The sequence below is a fragment of the Lontra canadensis genome, unplaced genomic scaffold (assembly GCF_010015895.1).
Source record: "Lontra canadensis isolate GAN:19392208 unplaced genomic scaffold, GSC_riverotter_1.0 scaffold76, whole genome shotgun sequence".
In the NCBI taxonomy this organism is placed as follows: domain Eukaryota; kingdom Metazoa; phylum Chordata; class Mammalia; order Carnivora; family Mustelidae; genus Lontra; species Lontra canadensis.
This window is the reverse complement of record NW_022631070.1, coordinates 6,069,534-6,090,230: the sequence shown is the minus strand read 5'-3', so window position 1 is coordinate 6,090,230 and position 20,697 is coordinate 6,069,534. Positions and strand designations below refer to the sequence as shown.

Sequence of the window (20,697 nt, the reverse complement as noted above, 5' to 3'; positions counted from 1 at the left end):
TCTAGAACAGTCCATGCACAGAATAGGCCCTCAGTCCATACATAGGAATGAAGGAGTTGGGGGAAATCCGCCTCCAGTCATGTTTCTTCTGAAGATAAGAAGACAGTCTGCTTCCTCTTGAAGAAGAGAACATTGTTCCTTCTCTGAAAACCCTTTTGGGAACCTGGAGGCTTTCAGGCTTTGGAGAGCAAAGACAGGGGGAGGAAGTTCCCTTCAGACAAAGGCAACTTCTGCCTTTCATCCCTCCCAGAACTGCCACAGAAGGGAGGCTGGCTGTTCTCTGAGCTGAAGGGTCTGAAGACAGGACAGGGGTGATTCCAGAAGGAACAGCCCAAACCAGTCTCTGGCGGGCTGGGCAGGCTGCCCTCCCTGTGGGTGTCCTGCGGGGGTTCCTGCCGGCTCCCAGTGCGGTGGGCAGGGAGCCGTACACACACACACACACACACACACACACACACGTGCATGCATGCACACGCACACACAAGCACACACACACACTGGTGCTGGCGTCCGCTCAACCCTCGGCCAGCCTGGTTCCTGGTGCCGGACTCCTGTTCCAACAGCACCCGGCCTGGGGCAACCACGGGGCGGGGAGTCCGCATGTGAGTGAGAGCCCGGCTCCTTCTTAAGCGCCCGCCAGTCAAGCCCGGGCCAGACGGCCAGCCAGCCGGCGCCCCACACTCCGCCACCTGTCTTGCGGCTCCACCGGCCACCACCGCCACAGCCACCGCCACCGGAGCAGCCACCACCCAGCCTCCATGGCCGACCAGCTAAGCGAGGAACAGGTGGCTGAGTTCAAGGAGGCCTTCTGCCTGTTTGACAAGGACGGGGACGGCGTCATCACCACCCAGGAGCTGGGCACCGTCATGCGCTCCCTAGGCCAGAACCCCACGGAGGCCGAGCTGCGGGACATGGTAAGCGAGATCGACCGCGACGGCAACGGCACCGTGGACTTCCCCGAGTTCCTGGGCATGATGGCCAGGCAGCTGAAGGGCAGGGACAGTGAGGACCAGATCCGCGAGGCCTTCCGCGTCTTCGATAAGGACGGCAACGGCCTGGTGAGCGCCGCTGAGCTGCGGCACGTGATGACCAGGCTGGGGGAGAAGCTGAGCGACGAGGAGGTGGACGAGATGATCCGGGCTGCGGACGTGGACGGGGACGGGCAGGTGAACTACGAGGAGTTCGTCCACATGCTGGTCTCCAAGTGAGGAGCCCGGCCTGGCACTGTGGCCCCCACACCTGGCTGCAGGGCTTTGCTGCGTTAACCCGGGGCCGGCCGTGCTCCCCGCATCCCTCCGGCCCCTCTGGGCTCCGCAGCTTCTCCGTTCCAGGTGATTCCGCCCATCTTTGTGCACCTCCCTTTGTTGCCTTTTTCCTGCCACCCCTCCCCCCCTTCCCAGCCGGGCCACGCCTCCCCCAAGCCCAACAGACACCAGGTGCTTCTGCCACTCCGGAGCAGCAGCAGCATCACTCTGCCTGGACAGTGAACAGAGGACCAGTGCAGTCCCACCGGCCAGCCACCTGGGGAGGTGCAGGGTGACATCATAGAGCCCTGGGCTGGACCCCTGTAGGGCACTCAGCACTGGGGCCGGGTCCCTAGCCCCCAGAGCTGGGGGAGGGGTTCCGGAGCCTCCGTGGCCTGAGGGCTCCATGTGCCGCTGGACTGGGGCGGGTGGGAGGGACCTGGCCTGGGCGAGGGGGGCTGCTGGAGGTGTCGGCACTTGAGATCAGGTTTCCCGAGAAAGAGCACCCCCTTTCCGCTAGTGCTCGCTTGTCTGATTCATCCTTTGCCGCTTGGAATAAATCTGGTGTCAGTTGTAACACGTTTGCGTTCAGCTTCATGGAAGGAAATTGGAGCGGGAGGGAGAGGGAAGTGTGGGGGAGTAATAAAATGCTCGCGTCCCCGTCATGGCTCCTTCTGTTCCGCTTCCCCCTGTAATGAGCCTCTCTCCATCCGGGGTCTAGACGGGGCAGGACCTGCATTGTCGTGGTTTCTGAAAAGGCCATGAAACCTTGCGTTGGAGAACATAGTGAAAGAGTAAAGCCTACAGAAGGCAAATCTTCAATGCTTATTTCAAATAAAATGGGGAAGTCAGTAGAGCCCCTGGAGCCCTGAGCGGATTACAGGTGAGAAGGCACCGGCCGCGCGTTTCCATCCCCGGTGGTCGGACAGCCGGGGTTTCCGGCCTGGGGACAGTCGCCGGCTGACCGCCAGCAGCACGTCTGCGGGAAGCGAGCGGCCCCTCCCGCAGGCTCCCCCGGGTGCCGGGCACGGGTGGCGAGCCCTCTGCGTGCACAGTAGCTCACTGCCACCCCGAGCAGTGGGTGCTGCAGTCGCTTCCCTGTCTCACAAATGAGGACGACGAGACACGCCGAGCTTTAGAAATCAGCGCAAGGCCCCCAGCTGCAGAGTTCCAGGGCTGGGATTGCGCCTTTGCCCGCACCGTGTGGCCTCTCCGCAGCCCATTCGCCTCCACGGGAACTGAGGACTAGAACACTGCCTCTCGCGCAGCATTTGCGAGAAGGTTAGAAACCATCTCAACGTGCCGGGCATGCAGTAGGTGCTTAATAAGTGACAACTACTCTTGCAATCGCTTTTAGGAATCCCCTCCAGCTCTAACACTCTGAGGCCTGGCAATGGACTTGCACCCTTCAGTCCCAGGGGACAAGTGCTGAGGGGAGGCCCGGGCGGGATCTGGGACAGGAAGCCCCCCAGGGCCCTGCAGCTGCAGAGCCCCTCCGGGCACAGGAGCTCGGAAGCAGACCTCGCTGCTCTGACCCCAGGCCCTTGCCCGCTGAGCCTGTTTGAGCCAAGGATTGGCTGAAGACCTCCAGGTGTTCAGTCAGCAGCCAGCCCCTCTGTGTGCGAGGGACGGCCCGGAAGAGCGTCCAGATGTCGTGGACGCTGCTCCCTCGCAAGCCTTGCACAGAAGAGCCAAGCCAGTCGTCCCCTCAGAGGTTCCAACATGCATGACGGTCCCACCTGCCAAAGGAAACCCTGACGTCACCCCCAGGGACAAAAGGATTCCATCTCAGTGTTTTGGTGGGACCAAGGCTTCAGGAAGCCAAGAACCAGGTAAGGAAGGGCTGGGTTCCCAGGTTCCCTCCTCCCCTGCTGGGGAGTGGGTGTTTAACCCCTGCTTTCCCAGCGTCAGCCTCGCAAGGCCCTTGCAAGTACGGCCCGATTTGCCTGCGGACACTCAGCCAGAAGGGGAAGAGGCGTCTTCTTGTACCATCCACCCAGCCGCGGGGTCGTTTCACTGAGGCAGGTCTCCTAATCCTTGTGGGCAGCCTGCGGGACCCATCCTGCCCTGTAACAGGCTTCCGAGCCTTTCCTGGAGAGTCCTTTGTCCAGGGCAGGAGCCCGGCGCTGTTAAAATCCCTGCCGAGCCCCTTGCCTCCGTGTTCCCGCAGCCGGGCTGTGGACGAGGGGCCGCAGTGACAAGCTCCCCGCGGCCCCCAGAGACAGCGCAGCCCCTCAGACCGCAGCCTCCTGTCTCCACCGCTTGTGTCTGGTGCTGAGCAGCAGGTAGGAAACATGTCCCTGGGAGCTCTCGCGACAGACCCCGATGAAGGGGCTTCTCTCCTGCTCGCAGGTGGGAAACCTGAGGTGCCAAGGGCAAGGTGGGTGGCCCCACAGAGCTGACTGTGCTCCCTCCCCCACCCCACCCCTTGGTTTTACTTTCCTGAACACAATTTTAAAAAAAACATTTGCCGTCGTCCCTTCTCATCCAAGCAAGGTCATCGGCCAGCTTGGCCACGTGGCCCAGCCCTTTGTCCCCCTGCGGACTTAGGGACAGGGACGCCAGGTCTGACAGGGACGCCACTGGGCAGGTGCTCTCAGATTCGGTGAAGGTGCCTGCCTTGGCGGGTGGGTCCAGACCTCACAGTGGGTGTGTGACCCTCTCGCCATGCCTGGCACACACACAGGTCCATGTGTCGGGTCACACGTCAGCCTCAGGCCCCTTGGGACACCTGTGTCTGTCTGCATCTTTCCCGTTCTTCCTCCACGCGGCCAAGACCTGTCTCGTCCCCTGACACCAAGGTAGATGTTTGTAGGATGTGGTCACCACAACTGGCAGGTGTAGGTCCCTGGCCTTGCGGAGTAGCGCAGGGGGGAGCCGGGGGCTGGAGCACCAGGGAGGAGCCCCAGAAAGTTCCCTGACTGGAGTAGGTCCCTGAGAGTGTAAGGAGGCCTGCAGGTCCGCTTCCTTCCCCGGGTCTCTGGGGAGCAGACATCCCAGCGGCTCCCCACCCACATTCTGTCATTGAATAATTGGACTTAACCTCCCTTTAGCCCCCAAAAAGGTGCTGTCTGACTGCGGCTCAGAAGAACATTCCACCCCGCCCCTGGGGAAGGAATTTATAAATATTACCACAGGCTTTCACCAAGCCACTCATAAATCAGGGCTCGGGGCTCCTGGACCTCCCCAGCTAGCCGCGCTCCTCTGCCTCTTATGTTTCCAATTTTAAGTCAAACCCAGCCCAGCCCAGCCCTGCCAGCTCCCGCTGACCCTCACAGATTCCAGGGACCTGTTCAAAGGCTCCCCGAAGCAGGCAGCTAACAATGGTTCTGTTGTTCTCATTGGAGAAATTTAAAATTAAAACTCATGCATGAGGTAGAGACTGCCCCAGGGTGAACGGAAGCGATGGGTCTGCCGGGTTTGTTTGCACAAGCCGACAAACACAGGAGCTCTCAGAAAGCTCTGGGCCCAGCCCACCTGCAGACCTCCCACCATCCTGCTGTAGTCAGACCGGAGCCTGGTCCCACCCAGAGCGGGCAAGGGAGCTGGGCTGGGAGCAGGTAGAGCTGTTCCCTGGCCCTCCTGCCAGGTGCTGGGTGCTGGGGATGCGGTGGGGGGGGGGGGGTGCCTGGGCGGCGGGGGGATGGGGGGGGTTGTCTGGGGGATGCGGGATGCAGGCTGTCTTGGCTCAGATCCTGGTGCTGCCCCGCAGGGCTGGGGAAACAGCATCGATGGAAAAGCGGCCGTGGAAACAGCCCACGCGAGCCCACCAGCCATGCGTGAAGCTCCCCCTCCCTTCTTCCCCACCGAGCTGGTCTCATCTCTTGGCCTGCCGTGGCGTGTCTAGCAGACTCTGGTTTGGAGAGCTTCCCCGTGATAGAAGGACGGCGCTCCCCAAGGGCGTGCTTGCACACACCCCCACTCCAGGGACCAGGACCCTGTGAGAGGCCCACCCCACGCTGCACTAGCTCATTTCAACCTCAGAACCTGTGGGTGTGGCAGCTATATCTATTAGCCCGTTTTAAAGAAGGGAAGACTGAGACCTCAAGAGTTTAAATAACTTCCCCCAAAGTCACACAGTCCAGTAAATTAGATTTTGAATCTGGGTCTGACTGGCTCTGAGGCTCCATGCCTCCCACCACAGACAAGGACCTTCTCCGAGCAAGCAGCCTGAGACTGAAGGTCAGCAGGTCTTCCAGAAGTCACGGGAGCTGTGGCCGAGCTACAGATGGCCTGCCAGCAGAGAGACAGGGACAGGAAAGGCCTGGCAGTGGTGCTGTGCTGGGCAGAATTTGGGCAGACGGGACCTAGAGAGAAGAAAGACCTCAAATGGTGTGGAGGGGCACGGGAGCCATGGAAGCCCCTAGGGCAGACATTAGGGGGTGCTGTCGAAACGGCCCACAACCCAGGGCCCCCCTCGCCCTGGTGCTGGCTGTGAGCACACCCTAGGAAGTAGAGGTGGCCACCACCAGCAGGAGAGAACTCAGCCCTGGTCACATCTTTGGGATGGTAGATGCTCCTGTGCAGTTGTCTCTCCGGCCAAAGCTGGGCCTAAGCCTGGGTCATTGGTATGGAGTGGCTGGAGCGGCTGGGCCATGTCTGGGCCTCTCAGCGTCTTTGTGGAAGAAGGGCTCGGCCTCCCATCCAGACTCACAGTGTGGGGTGCTGTGATGGGCAATCAGAAAAGACACGTGTCTTCCATTAGAGGTTGAATTCTTTCTCCCCAAAATTCACATGTTGAAGTCTTGACCCCCCAGAACCTCAGAATGTAACCTATTTCGGAGATAGGGTCTCTGTTGAGACCGTCAAGTTAAGACGAGGCCATTAGGGTGGGCCCCGATCCAGTATTATTGATGTCCTCATAAGAAGGGGGCATTTGCCGACAGAGGGACGACCCTGTGCAGACAAGGAGAAGACGAGTCTGTGCACAGGAGAGCGGCTTCAGGAGAAGCCAGGCCTGCCGACAGCTGGACCTCCGACTTCTGGCCTCCAGATGAGAGACATAAACGCCTACTGCTTAAAGCACCCACCTGCGGCCGTCTGTGACAGAGCTCCTGGCAAATATGTCCCCAAAGGGAAGTCGGAGGGAAAAACAGACTGCTTTCTTACCCTGGTCTCAGGAGGGCTGATGGGACCTCGGCCAGAGCTGGCTTTCTGCTGGGCTCTGGGAGCAGTGGGCTGAGTCATATGCCCTGGGTTCTGGAGAGACCCAAACAAGGAAGGCAGGGACGAGAAACCATCCCTGCAGGCAGGGAAAGGCTGTCCACAGACTCGGGACTCACCGTTGCTGTCGAAAGCCTGGCCTGTCACTCCCAGCCTCAACACTCCCGACGACCAGAGTTGGCGTGATGAGGCCCAGTGAGGTCTGGGGTGTGTCCTCTCCATCTCCGGGCATGGACGCAATGTGGCCTTCTCACCACAGGGCCCCAGGTGGAGATGAACTCACATGTGCGGGGTCTTAGAGCCGCACACCATCTTAGAGGCTCTCTGGCCTAATGTGCCATCCAGGATCCAAGGCCTAAAGGTCATGACCTCCTGGAGAGCTCGCCCCTTTGCCTCTCCTTGGGATGAGCCCCCGGTGGGGAGTTCAAGGCCAATTGTCCGACGGTTGGATAATTTTAATCCTTGGACAGGGTTTCCTTGTTGGGTCTGAAATGTGCCTCCCTGCAACTTTGCTCCCTGGCCCCTTTCTCCCTCCCGTCTACGTTCTAGACAGATTCTAGAGCACCGCAAGATTGGTCCCTACTCAGGACTTTAAAGAGCTGTGGCCACTACTCGTCCGGCAGCCTCTCCCATCCGGGTCAAGCAGCGCTAACCCTTCCCCGAGTGTTTAGATGATGCACCTCTTGACACATCTCAGCTTTCATCCATCCCTCGCAGCGACGCCTCCCTGGACACAAAGTCTGACCCATGCCGGTGGCGATGGGGCCACCGCTCCCTGTTCCTGGACACAGCAATTCTAAGAATGAAATGCGGGGATCAAACCAGACTCGTGCTCGGGCGACGTGCCACTTCTTTGGCTGCCATTGTCGCACGGGCATGCGTGCCGGGCTTAGGAAACACAGAGGTGAGGATCGGAACACAAACGGCGGCATGAGGGGGGGATGGAGATGTGCTCTGGAAACACGGAGAAGGAGCCTCGCACACGGAGCAGCAGCCAGATGGACGCAGTGGGTGAGGAGGAGGCAGGCAGGCCTGGGTTTGCTGTCCCCAGGCTGCAGGGACAGCATGGGACAAGGTGCAGGGGCACGGAGGGGCACAGTGACTTTCTGCCTCGTCTTTGTGGGACCATGTCCTACCCCACCCTGTGCACTCAGTTCTGATGTCATCCTCCAGAAAGGCCGACTCCCATTCCCTACCCTCCCGGTCAGATTGGCCACCCCCTCTCCACCCTCCAGGAGCCTCCCAGCCTCCCCATGGCCTCCGCACCTACCCGATGATACCAGCATGACCCGTTTGCCCCCATCTGCCCACCAAGTGGCCAGCCCCTTGGGCCCCTCGCCTCTGAATGCCGAGCGCGGAGCCCGGCTAGACTTGGTGTTCACAGCAAGGGTGCTGCACGGATGCCCGAGCAGCCAAGCGCATCCCCGCGAGGATCCTCGCCATTGGAGGAAGGTCAGCGGCTGGGTAGGGTGACAAAAAGCCCCCTCCACCATTCTGGGGGGCGGGGCTGGGCTTGATGCTGCTTGAGGCGGTCCTCTGCTGGCACGACCCTGAAATTCCGAATGGTGTCTGAATTACGAAGGACGCCCCCCGAATCACGTAGCTGGTTTCATATACTGTGACAGCCTCAGCTACGGGTGGGGGGAGCCTCGTGTGGGGACAGTTTTGCAGGTGGGCGGGGCGTCGGGTGCCCACAAAGGACACAAAAGAGTCGTCAGGGGGAAGAATCCCTATGGAGACCTCGGGGGAGGGGGAGGCGGCTCTGGAGGGAAGCCTGTGCTTCACGACCTCAGAGGCCTGGGCTAAGGGGACGGTCACCTCCCAGCCCCACGGCGCCCTCGGCCAGGCCAGCCAGCCCAGGCCTTGGAGCTTTCCCTGAGCTGCATCGGCCAAGACGACAGATCTAGATGGGGACAAGGCCTGAGGACTCTGAAGGTGTGACCAGCCTGGCCTGAGACGGCCGGTTCTCCCCGACAGACCCCGTCTCCCACTGCCGTCACCACCACCGAACAAGGGAAAGAAACACTCCCCAGTGAGTGAGTGAAGGCCTTTCAGTGCAGACAGGGAGATGAGACAGAAGCCAAGAAAACATTGTCCTCCTTCCCTGGTAAGAACAGAACCCCAAGAAATGGTCCGAAACATCCACACACAGGATTCTGATGAGTCACAATGACAAGTTCACGGTGGCACGTTTGAGAGGTCGGCAGAGGAGAGCACACGGGAGGGATTAACCTGTGGCGTGCTGCTCGTGCTGTGTGTGCGTGCGTGCGTGTGTGTGTGTGTGTGTGTGTGTGGCGTGGGGAGGGGGGTCTTTGTACCCCGTGAAGCCCCGTCCGCCGTGTGGCCCGGGCTGTTGGAAAGCACGTGCCCGGGGTGAGGCATGAAGACATTGTCAGCCTGTCCCCAGAGACAGGCCGCATTGCCAGGAAGCGGGCTGTCCAAACAGAACTCCCGTCCAGCTTCTCTACCTCCTTGCAAAACTCAGATTTCAGGTCTCGCACCCAGTCTCCGTGGCCCTTGCACGTCCCAGCTTCTGCACGGCCGCGGCCTGGGAAGTCCTGTGGCCCGAAGGACGGGCTCTGAGGACGCAGCAAGACCCCGTTGGCCCCACAGAACGTGGGAGGAAACCAGTTCCGGTGCCAAATAGAGGTTCCTCTGAAAGGGAACGAAAACAGCCCGCGAGGTCTTGCGGCCAGAAGGCCCTCTGCTGGAAACCCCGCCGGACGCCAGGAAACCCCAAAGAACAGATGAAAAGAGATTTGTTCCCCCTAGAACGCAGGGACCTCCCCCCACGAGTGCGACCAGGTGTGGGAATGGGCTCTGCCTTCGTCATTGCGGTGGGGGGGGGCACGAAGCTGGGTCCCTCGTGTGGGATTATGTCCTCACGGCGATGCTCTCTTTGGCTGCGGTGAAAGCGGAGCTGATGGCGTCTGGAGAATGAACGCGCAGATGCCGGTTTCAGTGCATACTTCACTGCTTTGTCACTCACGAGTCTTACAGTCAAGGGTCAAACGTCGGCTGGAGACGCTGCCATCCTCCACGAGCCACACACGCAGGTGTACGGCAGACATCTGGGCTCCGTGGCTCCGTGGCTGGAGTGATGACGGCCCAAGCTGCCTGACGGCATATTCCCAGGAGAGGAGAGCCTCAGGTTTGATGAGGCCTTGGCCAGAGGTAAATCCTTCACTTCCTAGTTGTATCTAGTGGTTGCGAGAGTTTTCCCGGGCGCGGCTCCCGGCTCCAGAAATATCAAACCTCATTTCTCATTTGCTGCCCCGTCCTGCTGGGGCCCTGCCTTCACGTGACAGGAGGACCACAGGCACGGTATCTCCGTGTCCTCATGGCAGGGGCGGTAAGTACTCCTGAAAACGTGCCCCGACCAGGACACCTGTGTTCAGGGTGGCCGGAAAGCCCCTGGGTTAGAGAGAGAGGGGACCGCAGTCTCCACGGCACTTAAACAGCTGACCTTTGCAAATGGTGCGTGACCGTGTGAACAATCGTGGGGCCCCTCTCGGGGCTGTGGAAGGGGTCCCAGGAGAGGGGGCCCCCAAGCAGAAGCTCGAGCCTGCTTTCATCGAGGCAAACACATCTCCGGGCGAGGGACTGGACACTGGGCGCGTCTGTCTGTGCGGAACCTTGAATGTTCTTGATTCACCTTGACACATCCCGCCTACCACGAAGGCAAGTCCTGACCATGGCCTCTGTCCTCAGCCCTGGAGGGGTCCTCAGGTCCATGTTCAATAGGTGCACACACATTTCCATCAGAATGCCGGTCAAAGAGTTTGTGAGGCTAAACCCTTCCCTCCACTTTAGATCTGATCTCCCCTTGCCTCTCCATGGCCCTCCCCGATTTTCCCAATGTGCCGACCGCTCTCTGCCAGACCACTCTTCCCAAGGCTCACTGTCCTCGGTCCTCTTAGTAAATCTGCTCAGGGCTTCCTTTCCATTTTCCACTCTTGGAGACCTCTGTTCTTCTGTCTCCTTCAACCCTGGCCCTCCCCTCCCCTCCACACCCCCTTTTCCGCTTCTCCCCTCCTCCCCATTTCCTCCCCTTCCCCTCTTCTCCTCTCCCCTGTTCCCTCCCCTCTCATCCTCTCCCTTCCTCCTATACCCCCTTCCCCATCCTCATCTTCCCCCTTCCCCTACTGTCCTCCGCCTTCTCTCTCCTCCTACCCCCTCCCCTCTTCTGCCCTCCCATTCCATCCTCTCCTCTCCCCACCCCCTTCCACTCCCCCTCTTCTCTCACCCTCCTTTGTCTCCCCTCTTCTCCTCTCTCCTCCTCTCTTCCTCTCTCTCTCTCTCTTTTTCAGGGTCATCTCTCCGTTCTGAGATCTCCACCCCTCTGTCTCTTTTTCTCTCCTGGTTTTACTCCCCCTTAACTCTCCCTTGCTCCTGCCCCACATCTTCAGTTCTCTAACTCTTGGCTCTCTCCCCGCACCCTCCCCTGGTGCCTGCCACTTCACAACCCAACCTCCATGGCCTCCTAACATATTTTTTTTCCTATTTATTCACTAGTTGTTTAAGAACTTGATCTCAGGACAGAGCCTTACTGCAGATTGCTTTTCCTTCCTGAGACATGAGAGCCTTTGAGCAGCCCTTCCCTTCTGGCTGCTGCACAGGGAGCAAGGCCAGAAACAGGAGGAGCTGGTCCAGGGCTGGCTGTTGTTTTTGCCGGCGTGCCATAGAGGGGAGTCTCTTGGTAAGTCCTGCATCTCAGACGCAGTGGGGAAGCTGAGAAGAGAAGCCCATGGTTTCAGTTGTTTGAGAATCCCTCTTAGTGCTTTCTTTTTGTCTCCATTGCTTGTCTGGCTTTCTACAGAAACCTGCACCTGTATGTGTATCATTCAGTTATTTTCTGCCAGAACACCTTCTATGAGCTACGAACAGTAAAACAAAGCCCTTGTCCTCAACGAGCTTATTTTCCAGGGTCTGTGCACAGAAAACTATCACCTGTAAACAGTCAGAGGACATGTAAGTAATACCATGTATGCTGCTGATGATAAATGCACTGGGTCAGAGAGGGAGAGCCCAGTGCAAATCTGAAGAATCCAAAAAGACGGTGGGAGGGTTAGGGCTGGTGTTTCCCCTGCAGGGGAGTGGGCTTAGAGTCTGCAGAGTGGGAAGGAGAGTGTCTTATAGGAGGAACAACAGCCTGAGCAAAGCCAGAATCTCAGGCACTAGCCAGGATCCAAGGAGAGCAGGAGGCAGGCTGGCAGAACAGCGATAGCAGATACGGGGTGGGTAGTGTGGGACTTCCACATGCAGGAGACAAGGCACTAGTCTGCCTGAGGGTCCAGAACAAAATATCAAGGCTGAAGGACATAAGATCAACATATAAAACTCAATTTTGTTTCTATATATGCTAGCAGTAGCCATCCAGACACAGAAATCAATAATAAAATACCATTCACAATTGCTCAAAAAATACCTAGGTATAAAACTAACACACATGATTTGTACACTAAAAACTAAAAAATGCTGGAAAAAAAAAAAACACCAGAGAATATCTAAACAAGTGTGAAGACATACCATGTTCATGGTTTGGAAGACTCAGCATTTTAAAGATGCCATTTCTCCCCAGACTGACAAACAGGTTTAGAGCAGTTCCTATAAAAATCCCAGCAAGACTTCTGTAGATATGACAAGATTATTCCGAAACTGACATTGGAAAGCAAAGGAACTACAGTAGCTAAACAATTCTGAAAAAGAATCATACAGTGGAGAAACAAAGCAAACGAACAAAGAAAAAAGACAAACCAAGAAACGGTCTTAACTATAGGGAACAAACTGATCAGTAGCAGAGGGGAAGGGAGTAGAGGGAAGAAATGGAAGGGTGGAGGAAATAGATAAAGGGGTTTAAGGAGTGCATTTATTGTAGTGAGCGCTGACTAATGTATAGAATTGTTGAATCACTTTACTGTGCCCTGGAAGCAAATAGAACGTTGTTTGTTAACTACACTGGAATTAAAATTGTTTTTTAAAAATTTTTAAAAATGAAAATCATAAAGTGGGAGCCAACAGGGCACCCAACAGGAGTACTTACTCTATAGCTATAGGAATCAAGACAACATGGCATTATTGGCAGAGGGAGGAACACATAGATCAGTGGAACTGAACAGAGAACCCACATACATATATCTGATATTTGACAGTTCATTGGAAGAAAAATAGTCTTTTTAAAATGTGCTGGAGCAATTGGGTCAGAGAAAAAATTATTTCCACCTGACCCAAGTCACACCTTGTACAAAAATTGTACAAAAATGGATCACAGAGACCTAAATGTAAAGCTATAGAACTTTCTGAGGAAAACATAGGAAATCTGTGGGGCGTAAAGCTAAGCAAGTGTTTCTGCACTTGACACCAAACACATGATAAAAAAAAAAAAAAAGGAAAAAGTGATAAACCAAGCTTCATTAGATGTAAAAACTTATTCTCCACAAAAGACCCAGCTTCGAGAATGAAAATGCAACATACAGACTGGGAGAAAATATTTGCCAGTCATATATTTGACCATTGACTACTTACTGTCTAGAATATATGAGAAATTCTCAAAACCCAACAGTTAAAAAAAAAAAGAAGAAGAAGAAAAATTCCAGTGAGAAACTGATGGGCAAAAAAACACAAGACATTTCACTGACGAGGATCTACAAGCAGCCAGTAACCTCAGGAAAAGATGCTCAACATCATTCTTCATTTCATTAGGGAAATGCAGAGTAGAAGCACGATGAGAGATCACAATCTCCAGAATGACTGAAATGAAAACAGCAACCAAATCAGATACTGGCGATGGGTGGGGAAACTGGATAACGGGTACATTGCCCATGGGGAAATAAAAGCCACTCTAGAAGAGAGTTTGGCATTTTCTTAAACAAGCAAACAAAAACTAAATACATAATGGTCCAGTGATGATGTTTCTAGGCATTGATCCCAGAAAGAGAAAAATGTATAGTCACATTTTAAAAAACGATATACAAATGTGTTATAGTTGCTTTATTTTTTGCTTTTTGTTTTTGTTTTTTTAAGATTTTATTTATTTGTCAGAGAGAGGGAGAGCACAAGCGGGGGAGCAGCAGGCAGAGGGAGAAGCAGACTCCCCGTTGAGCAGGGAGCCCCATGCGGGGTTTGATCCCAGGACTCTGGCATCGTGACCTGCGCTGAAGGCAGATGCTTCACCGACTGAGCTGACCCAAGCGTCCCTAGTGGCTTTATTTGTAACGTCCCCAAACTGGAAACAGTGCCGATGTCCTTCATCTGCCGTGAATACGGCTAAACTAATGGAAGTCCATCTACATGTGGAATGTGATTCAGCCCTGAAGAGAAAAGACGCAGCAACCTAGATTAATCTCCAGAGAATTACCCTGAGTGAAAACAATCTAATCCTAAAATATTGCGCACTATGTGATTCCATTTGTACAACGTCCTTGAAATAACAAAGCCATAGAGATGGAGAAGAAATTATAGCCGGTGCCAGTTAAGGTGGGAGTTGGGGCAGCAGTGGGCGTGGTTAGAGAACCCTGTGTATCAGTGTCGGTATCCCTGCTGTGATACAGTGTCACAGCTTTACAACATACTACAACGGCAAAAATTGGTGAAGGGCACACTGAATCTCGCTTTTTTATTTCTTCTTTTTTTTTTTTTTTAAGATTTTGTTTATTTATTTGACAGACAGAGATCACAAGTAGACGGAGAAGGGAAGGGAAGCAGGCTCCCTGCTGAGCAGAGAGCCCAATGTGGGGCTCAATCCAAGGACCCTGGGATCATGATCCGAGCTGAAGGCAGAGGCTTTAACCCACTGAGCCACCAGGCGTCCCTTGCTGTATTATTTCTTAAAAGTCCATGCGTATATTCGGCTGCAAACTTGTGGTAAGAGCAGGTCCGGGAAGTCAAGAAGAAAATTTTACATTCGGGGTGCTAAGAAATTGCTCCCCTAAGGAGAAGGCATTCTTGGGCTGGTTACTTGCAGCCACATACAAATGCACAAATTCTCTCATTTTATAGATGTGCCAGAATGTGAAAAAAAGTTGAAAAGCCTTGACTGAAGGCAACTGAGAAAATCCTCACCCCCAAAATACACCTTCTTAAGCTCACCATTAAAATAATGAGATAAGAAATGAAATAGGACCACTTCTTTGAGACTAAAGATGAGAAAGCAGTACAGTATTTCAGGGCAAAACTAGATTTCTGTTTTTAAATATTGGGTGTTTTAAGTAAGCTTTAACATGGGGCTTAAACTCACGACCCTGAGATCAAGCGTCACGTGCTCTATCACCTGAACCAGCCAGGCACCCCTGAAATGGGATTTCTAAGCCTCAACAGGTGGTCAGCGTTTAATGTTAATTTTATGAAGAACTCTAAATGTATCTTAAATATTTGTTTTACTTTACTGGAATCTAGCTAGGGAAGGATATTAATAAAGTACTTACTACAAATTTTTTGAAAACCGCATATGAATATGCAACTACCTCAAATGAAACATTTGATTTTCTTAAGAATAAAATTATGAGTATATATATTTTATATTTAATGATATATCATGAACATTTTTTCGTTGTCTAGAATATGCTTATATATTACATGTATTGACCATAAATGTTTACTTATAGATATGCCATATTATTTAACTATCCCCCCCCCAGGGATTTGGAGTATTTCGAATAGATTGTTTATTATTTTTTAAAATGCTGAGAGGGGCACCTGGGTGGCTCAGTCAGTTAAGCGTCTATCTTTGTCCCAGGTCATGATCTCAGGGTGTTGGGATCGAGTCCCACATCAGGCTCCATGCTCTGTGGGGAGCCTGCTTCCCCTTCTCCCTCTTCCTGCTGCTCTCCCTGCTTGTGCTCTCTCTCTGTCACTCTCAAATAAATGTATAAAAATCTTAAAAAAAAAAAAAGTTTACTTTGGGCACCTGGGTGGCTCACTTGGTTGAGCGACTGCCTTCGGCTCCGCTGGTGATCCTGGAGTCCCGGGATCGAGTCCTGCATCGGGCTCCCTGCTCGACAGGCAGTCTGCTTCTCCCTCTGACCCTCCCCCTTCTCATGCTCTCTCTCTCTGAATAAATGAATAAAATCTTAAAAATATATATATTTTAAAAAATAAAATAAAATGCTGAGAATAGGGGCTCCTGGGTGGCACAGTCGGTTGAGCATCTGACTCTTGCTTTTGGCTCAGGTCTCGGTCTCAGGGTGGTGAGATCAAGCCCGGTGTCAGGCTCTGTGGTTGGGGTGGCATCTGCTTGAGTCTCTCTCTCTCTCTCTCTCTGTCTTTCCCTCTGGGCTCTCTCTCAATAAATAAATAAATCTTTTGTGTGTGTGTGTGCCGAGAATAACATCATGGTGTCTATTTTTTTGGAAACAGCTTTATTAAAGTGTATAGTTTAGGGACTCCCGGCTGGTTGAGTCGGTTCAGCATCTGACTCTGATCTCAGCTCAGGTCTCAGGGTCGTAAGTTAAAAAAATAAAATAAATAAAGCGTACAGTTTAATGCTTGTTAGTGTATTCACGGAGTTGGGCAACCGTCACCACGGTGTGATTTTAGAATGTCTCTGTCCCCCGTTAGCAGTCCACCTCCATTCCTGCCCCCCACCCACTTGCCCACCCCAGCCCTAAGCAGCCACTAACCCACTTCCTGTCCCTATCAGTCAGCCTCCAGAGACAAATTCTGGACCTCGTAGAGCAATGGAACTGTCGATGCGTGGTCTCGTATGACTGCCTTCTCTCACTCAGCAAAATGTTTGTAGGGGTCATCCGAGCTGTAGTGCCGGCGGGAACGTCACTCCTTTCTTGAATCACGTTCCACTGTCGGGGCCGATCGCGTTTCACTTACTCACTCAACAGCTGGTGAATGGCGGTTGTTTTCACTGTGAGGTCATTGTCAACAGTGCTGTTGACAATGACCTCACAACATGCGATTCTGTGTGTGGACGGAACTTTCCTTTTCTCGGGAGTACCCGTGGGGTAACCGTGACTAACTCTTTAACCAGGTGGCCTTTCCTGAGTACTCCTTTGAGATAACATTTCTAACGGTGAAATTAAGGGGTCAAGCCTATGGGTACCTTGAAGGATTTGGGTGCACGTGGATGAACTACATTCCTAAAGACGATGCCCGCCTCTGCTCCCACCAGCAGCCGGAGAAGGCGCTCACCATGCAAATTTGGGCTCCAAAAGCTCTTTGACCACACCCCCAGTTATCCAAGCTCTGCCCCTGCAGGGACTCACACACTGGACAAAGCTCAGTGGAAGGAGCCGGAAGATCTGGGTTCTTCTCCCAGGCCTGCTGCTTGCTGCTGGTCACGCGACCCCTGGCAAGTTGTGTCCTCCTTTGTAAAGCGAAGTTAATAGCAGGCCTGCCCAGCGGACTCAGCCACTGGAGGATCAAAGCAGGAATGCGGTCTACAAACCCTGTTGTGATGCAGACACGCCCAGGCAGGAACGAGTCCTGTCAAGGTATCACTTTTTGGGAAGCCCTGCTTCCCCGGCTTGTTCCTGAGTGCCGAGATTTGGGGCCGAACCTGGTAGCTGGGGCGTCAGTGGCTGGTTCGTCCAGACGTATCCACTTTAACAGAACCTGGGAATGAACAGAGCGTCCTTTTTCTCCTCTGAAGGTGACTGTGCAGCACGGTTGGGATGGTCATTAGGCAAAGCCTCTCCTGCTGCCACCAGCGGCCGGGTTAGGGGCGGTGGAGACAGCAGAGTGCTGGGAAGACCGTACCTGGACTGTGACGTGTTGTCATGACTCATGGAAAGTTCTCCCCTCCACTGGGATGAGAGGTGCACCTGCAGAAATTCTGCCCAGGGGTGTCCACGCTGTCCTCAGCTCTACGGCCATGACCAGTGGGTTTTCTCTCCTGGGTCTCCCCACACGCCCCGGTGCCTTCCTCGAGGACGGTCGGGCCCATGGCTCTGCCGGGCTGCCTGGTGGTCCCCATGCTAAGGGGCCGAGGCGAGTCCGTGCCTCTGCCCTGGTCCGCCGTGCTGGTGCCTGGACGGTGACCACGCCAGGCCCCATGGAGATTCGTCCCAGGGTTTACGGGAGACTGCACCTGCCTTCCTGGGGCGGGTGGGGGGTGGGGTAGGTGCTGTGAGAAAGGTGACAGAGGCTGAGGGCCCGGTGCTGAGGAGAACAGGACACACGTGGGCAAACCCCAACTCTGGGGGCCACAGGCACACACTTTGTCCGGTGCAGTTGCCGGCTTCCACCGGAGAAGGCCTGGAGGCTAACTCTTTCTGCTAGACCCGGAGGGCTTATTTGAGAGATGAAGATATTTAATTCAATAAGATTTGCTGTGAAGTCATAAGCGTCCCTTCTGTTTTAGGCACTTCGCAGACATCATCTTCAATCCTCACGGCAGTCTTGGAGGCAGGCACTATACCTGTTATACCGATGAGAAACCAGCTCAGGGAGGCCAAGTAACTTGCCTGTGGCCACAAAGGCCACAGGCAGCAAAGTTAGGTCTTGGGGACGCCAACCTTCATGATGGTCTTTTCAAGTCGTGACGACATCAGGGTGTGGCCGGGAGCCCACCTGCCAGTCCGGTCCAGCGGGCGATGCAAGGGTCTGTCCCCAGTGGATCTCACTCCAGGTCAGGAAGGACCTGCCAGGGGCCCGGTAGTGAATCGTGGGGAGGGAGTGGGCGACAGTGCTCAGTTCTCTGTCCCACCAGAGTCCTCGTCCCCTGACCCGCCTGAGGGCTTGGCTCACTCAGTGTCTGTTTATTCTAGCCCCTCTACCCTCTCCCCCTGCAAAGCTCTTTGTGTAATCGGTTTTCCTTTCCAGTTTGATTTCAAAATATACTGAGCCAAGGAGAGCCCTCAGGCCTCCTCTGGGTGTTTGTTGTTGTTGACGGGAAACATTAGCATGAGTCACTCGGAAAGCAGTGTATCAAAGAGCAGGGCAGACGGGGTGGGTCTGGAGAGCGGCTGGTGTCAGCTCCCAGGCCTTTGCAAGACAGCTGTAGGCATTACTCTCTCTGCCTGGGGGACACGGAGGACAGTCCCCAGGGAAGGAGCCTCAGGTCAGACCACAGGCTGAGCAGAAGTCAGCAGTGGAGACCTGATGAAAGCCATTTCCATCTGGGTCAGGGAACCAGCTTGTCACAGCCAAAGGACACTCCCACTGCAGGACCGTGCCTGGCCCACGTCCCAGGTGGGAGCTGGTCACCTGCTGACGGTGTCCATGGCCTGGCTCACTGGAGGGCTAGAGGAGTTGGGGCCACTTGCAAGTATGGGGATCTCTGGGGGACATGCCAAAACCCACCCAGGCTTTAGGGACATGAGCTGTGTGCTTGTGACCAACGTCAGCACGATTGCCACACACAGACGGCCGTGGACTCCCAAACTCCCAATGTTGACACCTAACCCCCATTGCGATGGCATTAGGGGGTGAGCCTTTGGGAGGGGATGAGGTCATGAGGGATTAATGTTCCTATGAAAGAGCCCCCGGAGAGCCCCCACGTCTCCCGCCTCATGAGGACACAGCAGGAAGACGTCGTGTATGAACCAGGAGTTGGGGTCTCAGCAGACACCAGTTCTGCTGACAGTTTGTCCTGGATGTCCAGCCTCCCGAGCTGTGAGGAATGAATGAATGTCTGTTGTCCCCAAGCCCCCAGTCTGTGGGGTTTGTTGGAGCAGCTGAAGTTGACTATATGTGTCCTCATACTTACCCCTCTTCTCTCAGAATCTTCTCTGAGTGTCGATGACCTTGAGAGCTGATCCCGGACTTCCTACAGTGACTGTAGCTAAATCAATACTCACGTATTTGATGAACTCCTGTCCTTACTGAGGGGTCTTAAGGGTGCAGCCAAAGGCACAAAGGAAGACAAGACAAATGCCTAGCCCCCACGAGACGTGCATCAAAACAGGAGACAAAACAGAGACTCAGCGCGGTGCAGAAAGCTACACTCCAAATTGTCAGATCATGTGCCTACAACGCAAACAGTATTAGGGGTTAAGATAGCACAGAAACCCTCAGTATTTAGAGGCCTACTGAGAATAATCAGAAGAGGCTTCCTGGAGGTGGTGAAGCCTGAGTGAGTCTTTGAAGGACAGCCAACTCTGAATTCTTGGCCTCACTTGTATCCTCTAGTCAAATAGCAGATGGTGAATGATACCACCGACGTGGAAGCAAAGGCAAAAGAAATCCCCTCACGGCTTGAAGCCCACTGACAGACTCAGCTCATGATCCCAGGGTCCTGGGATCGGGTCCCGTGTCCGGCATCTTGCTCAGACGGGAGTCTGCCTCTCCCTCTGCCCCTCCCCCTCTCGTGTGCGCGCACGTGAGCTTGTGCGCTCTCTCTCTCTGACAAATAAATAAAATATTTAAAGAAAAGATAAAATAAAATAAGATAAAGTAACCTTCTCCTGGCAGCAGCTGGCCCCTCCAGGTCCGGAGAGCTTTGCTCCCAGATTCCGCGGAGACTTGGGCTCTCCCTAACCCCCACTGATCAGAAAGTATTACAATCAGTCCCTCTTCCCAATCCCACTGTAGCTCTTCCTGCCCACGGTTCCCATCCCAGGAGTTGGGAAGGGGGGAAGGTCTAGGCAGGAGAGATAGGAGGCCCCTGACTCCCCTGGCTGGGTTCCAGGACGATTCCTGGCAGGTGGGAAGGCTGAGACAGAGCCGAACCAGAGATAAGGGGACCAAGCAAGCCCGCCCAAGAGTCTCAAGGCCACGAGCTCCCGGTCAGTTCTCAGCAGAAGATGCCACTCACAGCTGTGGGGGGCACTCCCTGGGGACCCCCTCACCTCGAGAGCTTTTTCCTTCCTTCTCTTACTTCCTAAACTATCACTTCACTTCACCCACCCATGTCTGTGAAATTCATCCTTCGACTCCACGAGATGAGAACCCCGCAAGGCTGCAACCTGTCTCCTGAGCGCCTACTGTGAACCAGCCACCGGATGTAAAGTCCTTTACGGGATGTTTGCAACAAACCTTATCCTGAGCCCCAGTTCCCAACGAGGAAAACGGGGGCTGCGGAAGTGAGGGAACTTGCCCAAGATCTCACAGCCCAGGGGCAGAGAGGACTCTGGCCTGGGCCTGCCACTGGGCTCACGGCGCCCCAGCCGGTGGTAGTCCACTCACCTTTGCACTCTGACGCATGTCACTTGGGGTAAATGCTTTTCCTCTCCACCAACCCCCACTCCCTGAAACCCTGCTTCCACCAGGTCTCCTGACCACCCCTCAGCCTCCCGTGCTCACTCCTCCAGTCGTAACGCTCCCTGAGGTCACAAAGCATCTTGTGATGAAGGTGTCTTTAAGTTAGCATTGGCATTGGTTGCCCAGGGCAGGGGTGGGG

The 20,697-nt window shown here is 54.6% G+C and overlaps 1 protein-coding gene across 1 annotated transcript; it reads left to right on the top strand.

Moving 5' to 3' along the window:
• Positions 1-743: 743 nt before the first annotated feature.
• On the top strand, positions 744-1,412 carry CALML3 (calmodulin like 3). The gene has a single exon (XM_032881660.1). It carries the CDS (start codon positions 759-761, stop codon positions 1,206-1,208), a length of 450 nt encoding a protein of 149 aa, XP_032737551.1. The 5' UTR covers positions 744-758; the 3' UTR covers positions 1,209-1,412.
• The last annotated feature ends 19,285 nt before the right edge of the window (positions 1,413-20,697 follow it).

What these genes read in the sequence shown, in the direction of transcription:
- CALML3 (XM_032881660.1), top strand. Translation starts at nt 759, where the DNA reads ATGGCCGACCAGCTAAGCGAGGAACAGGTGGCTGAGTTCAAGGAGGCC.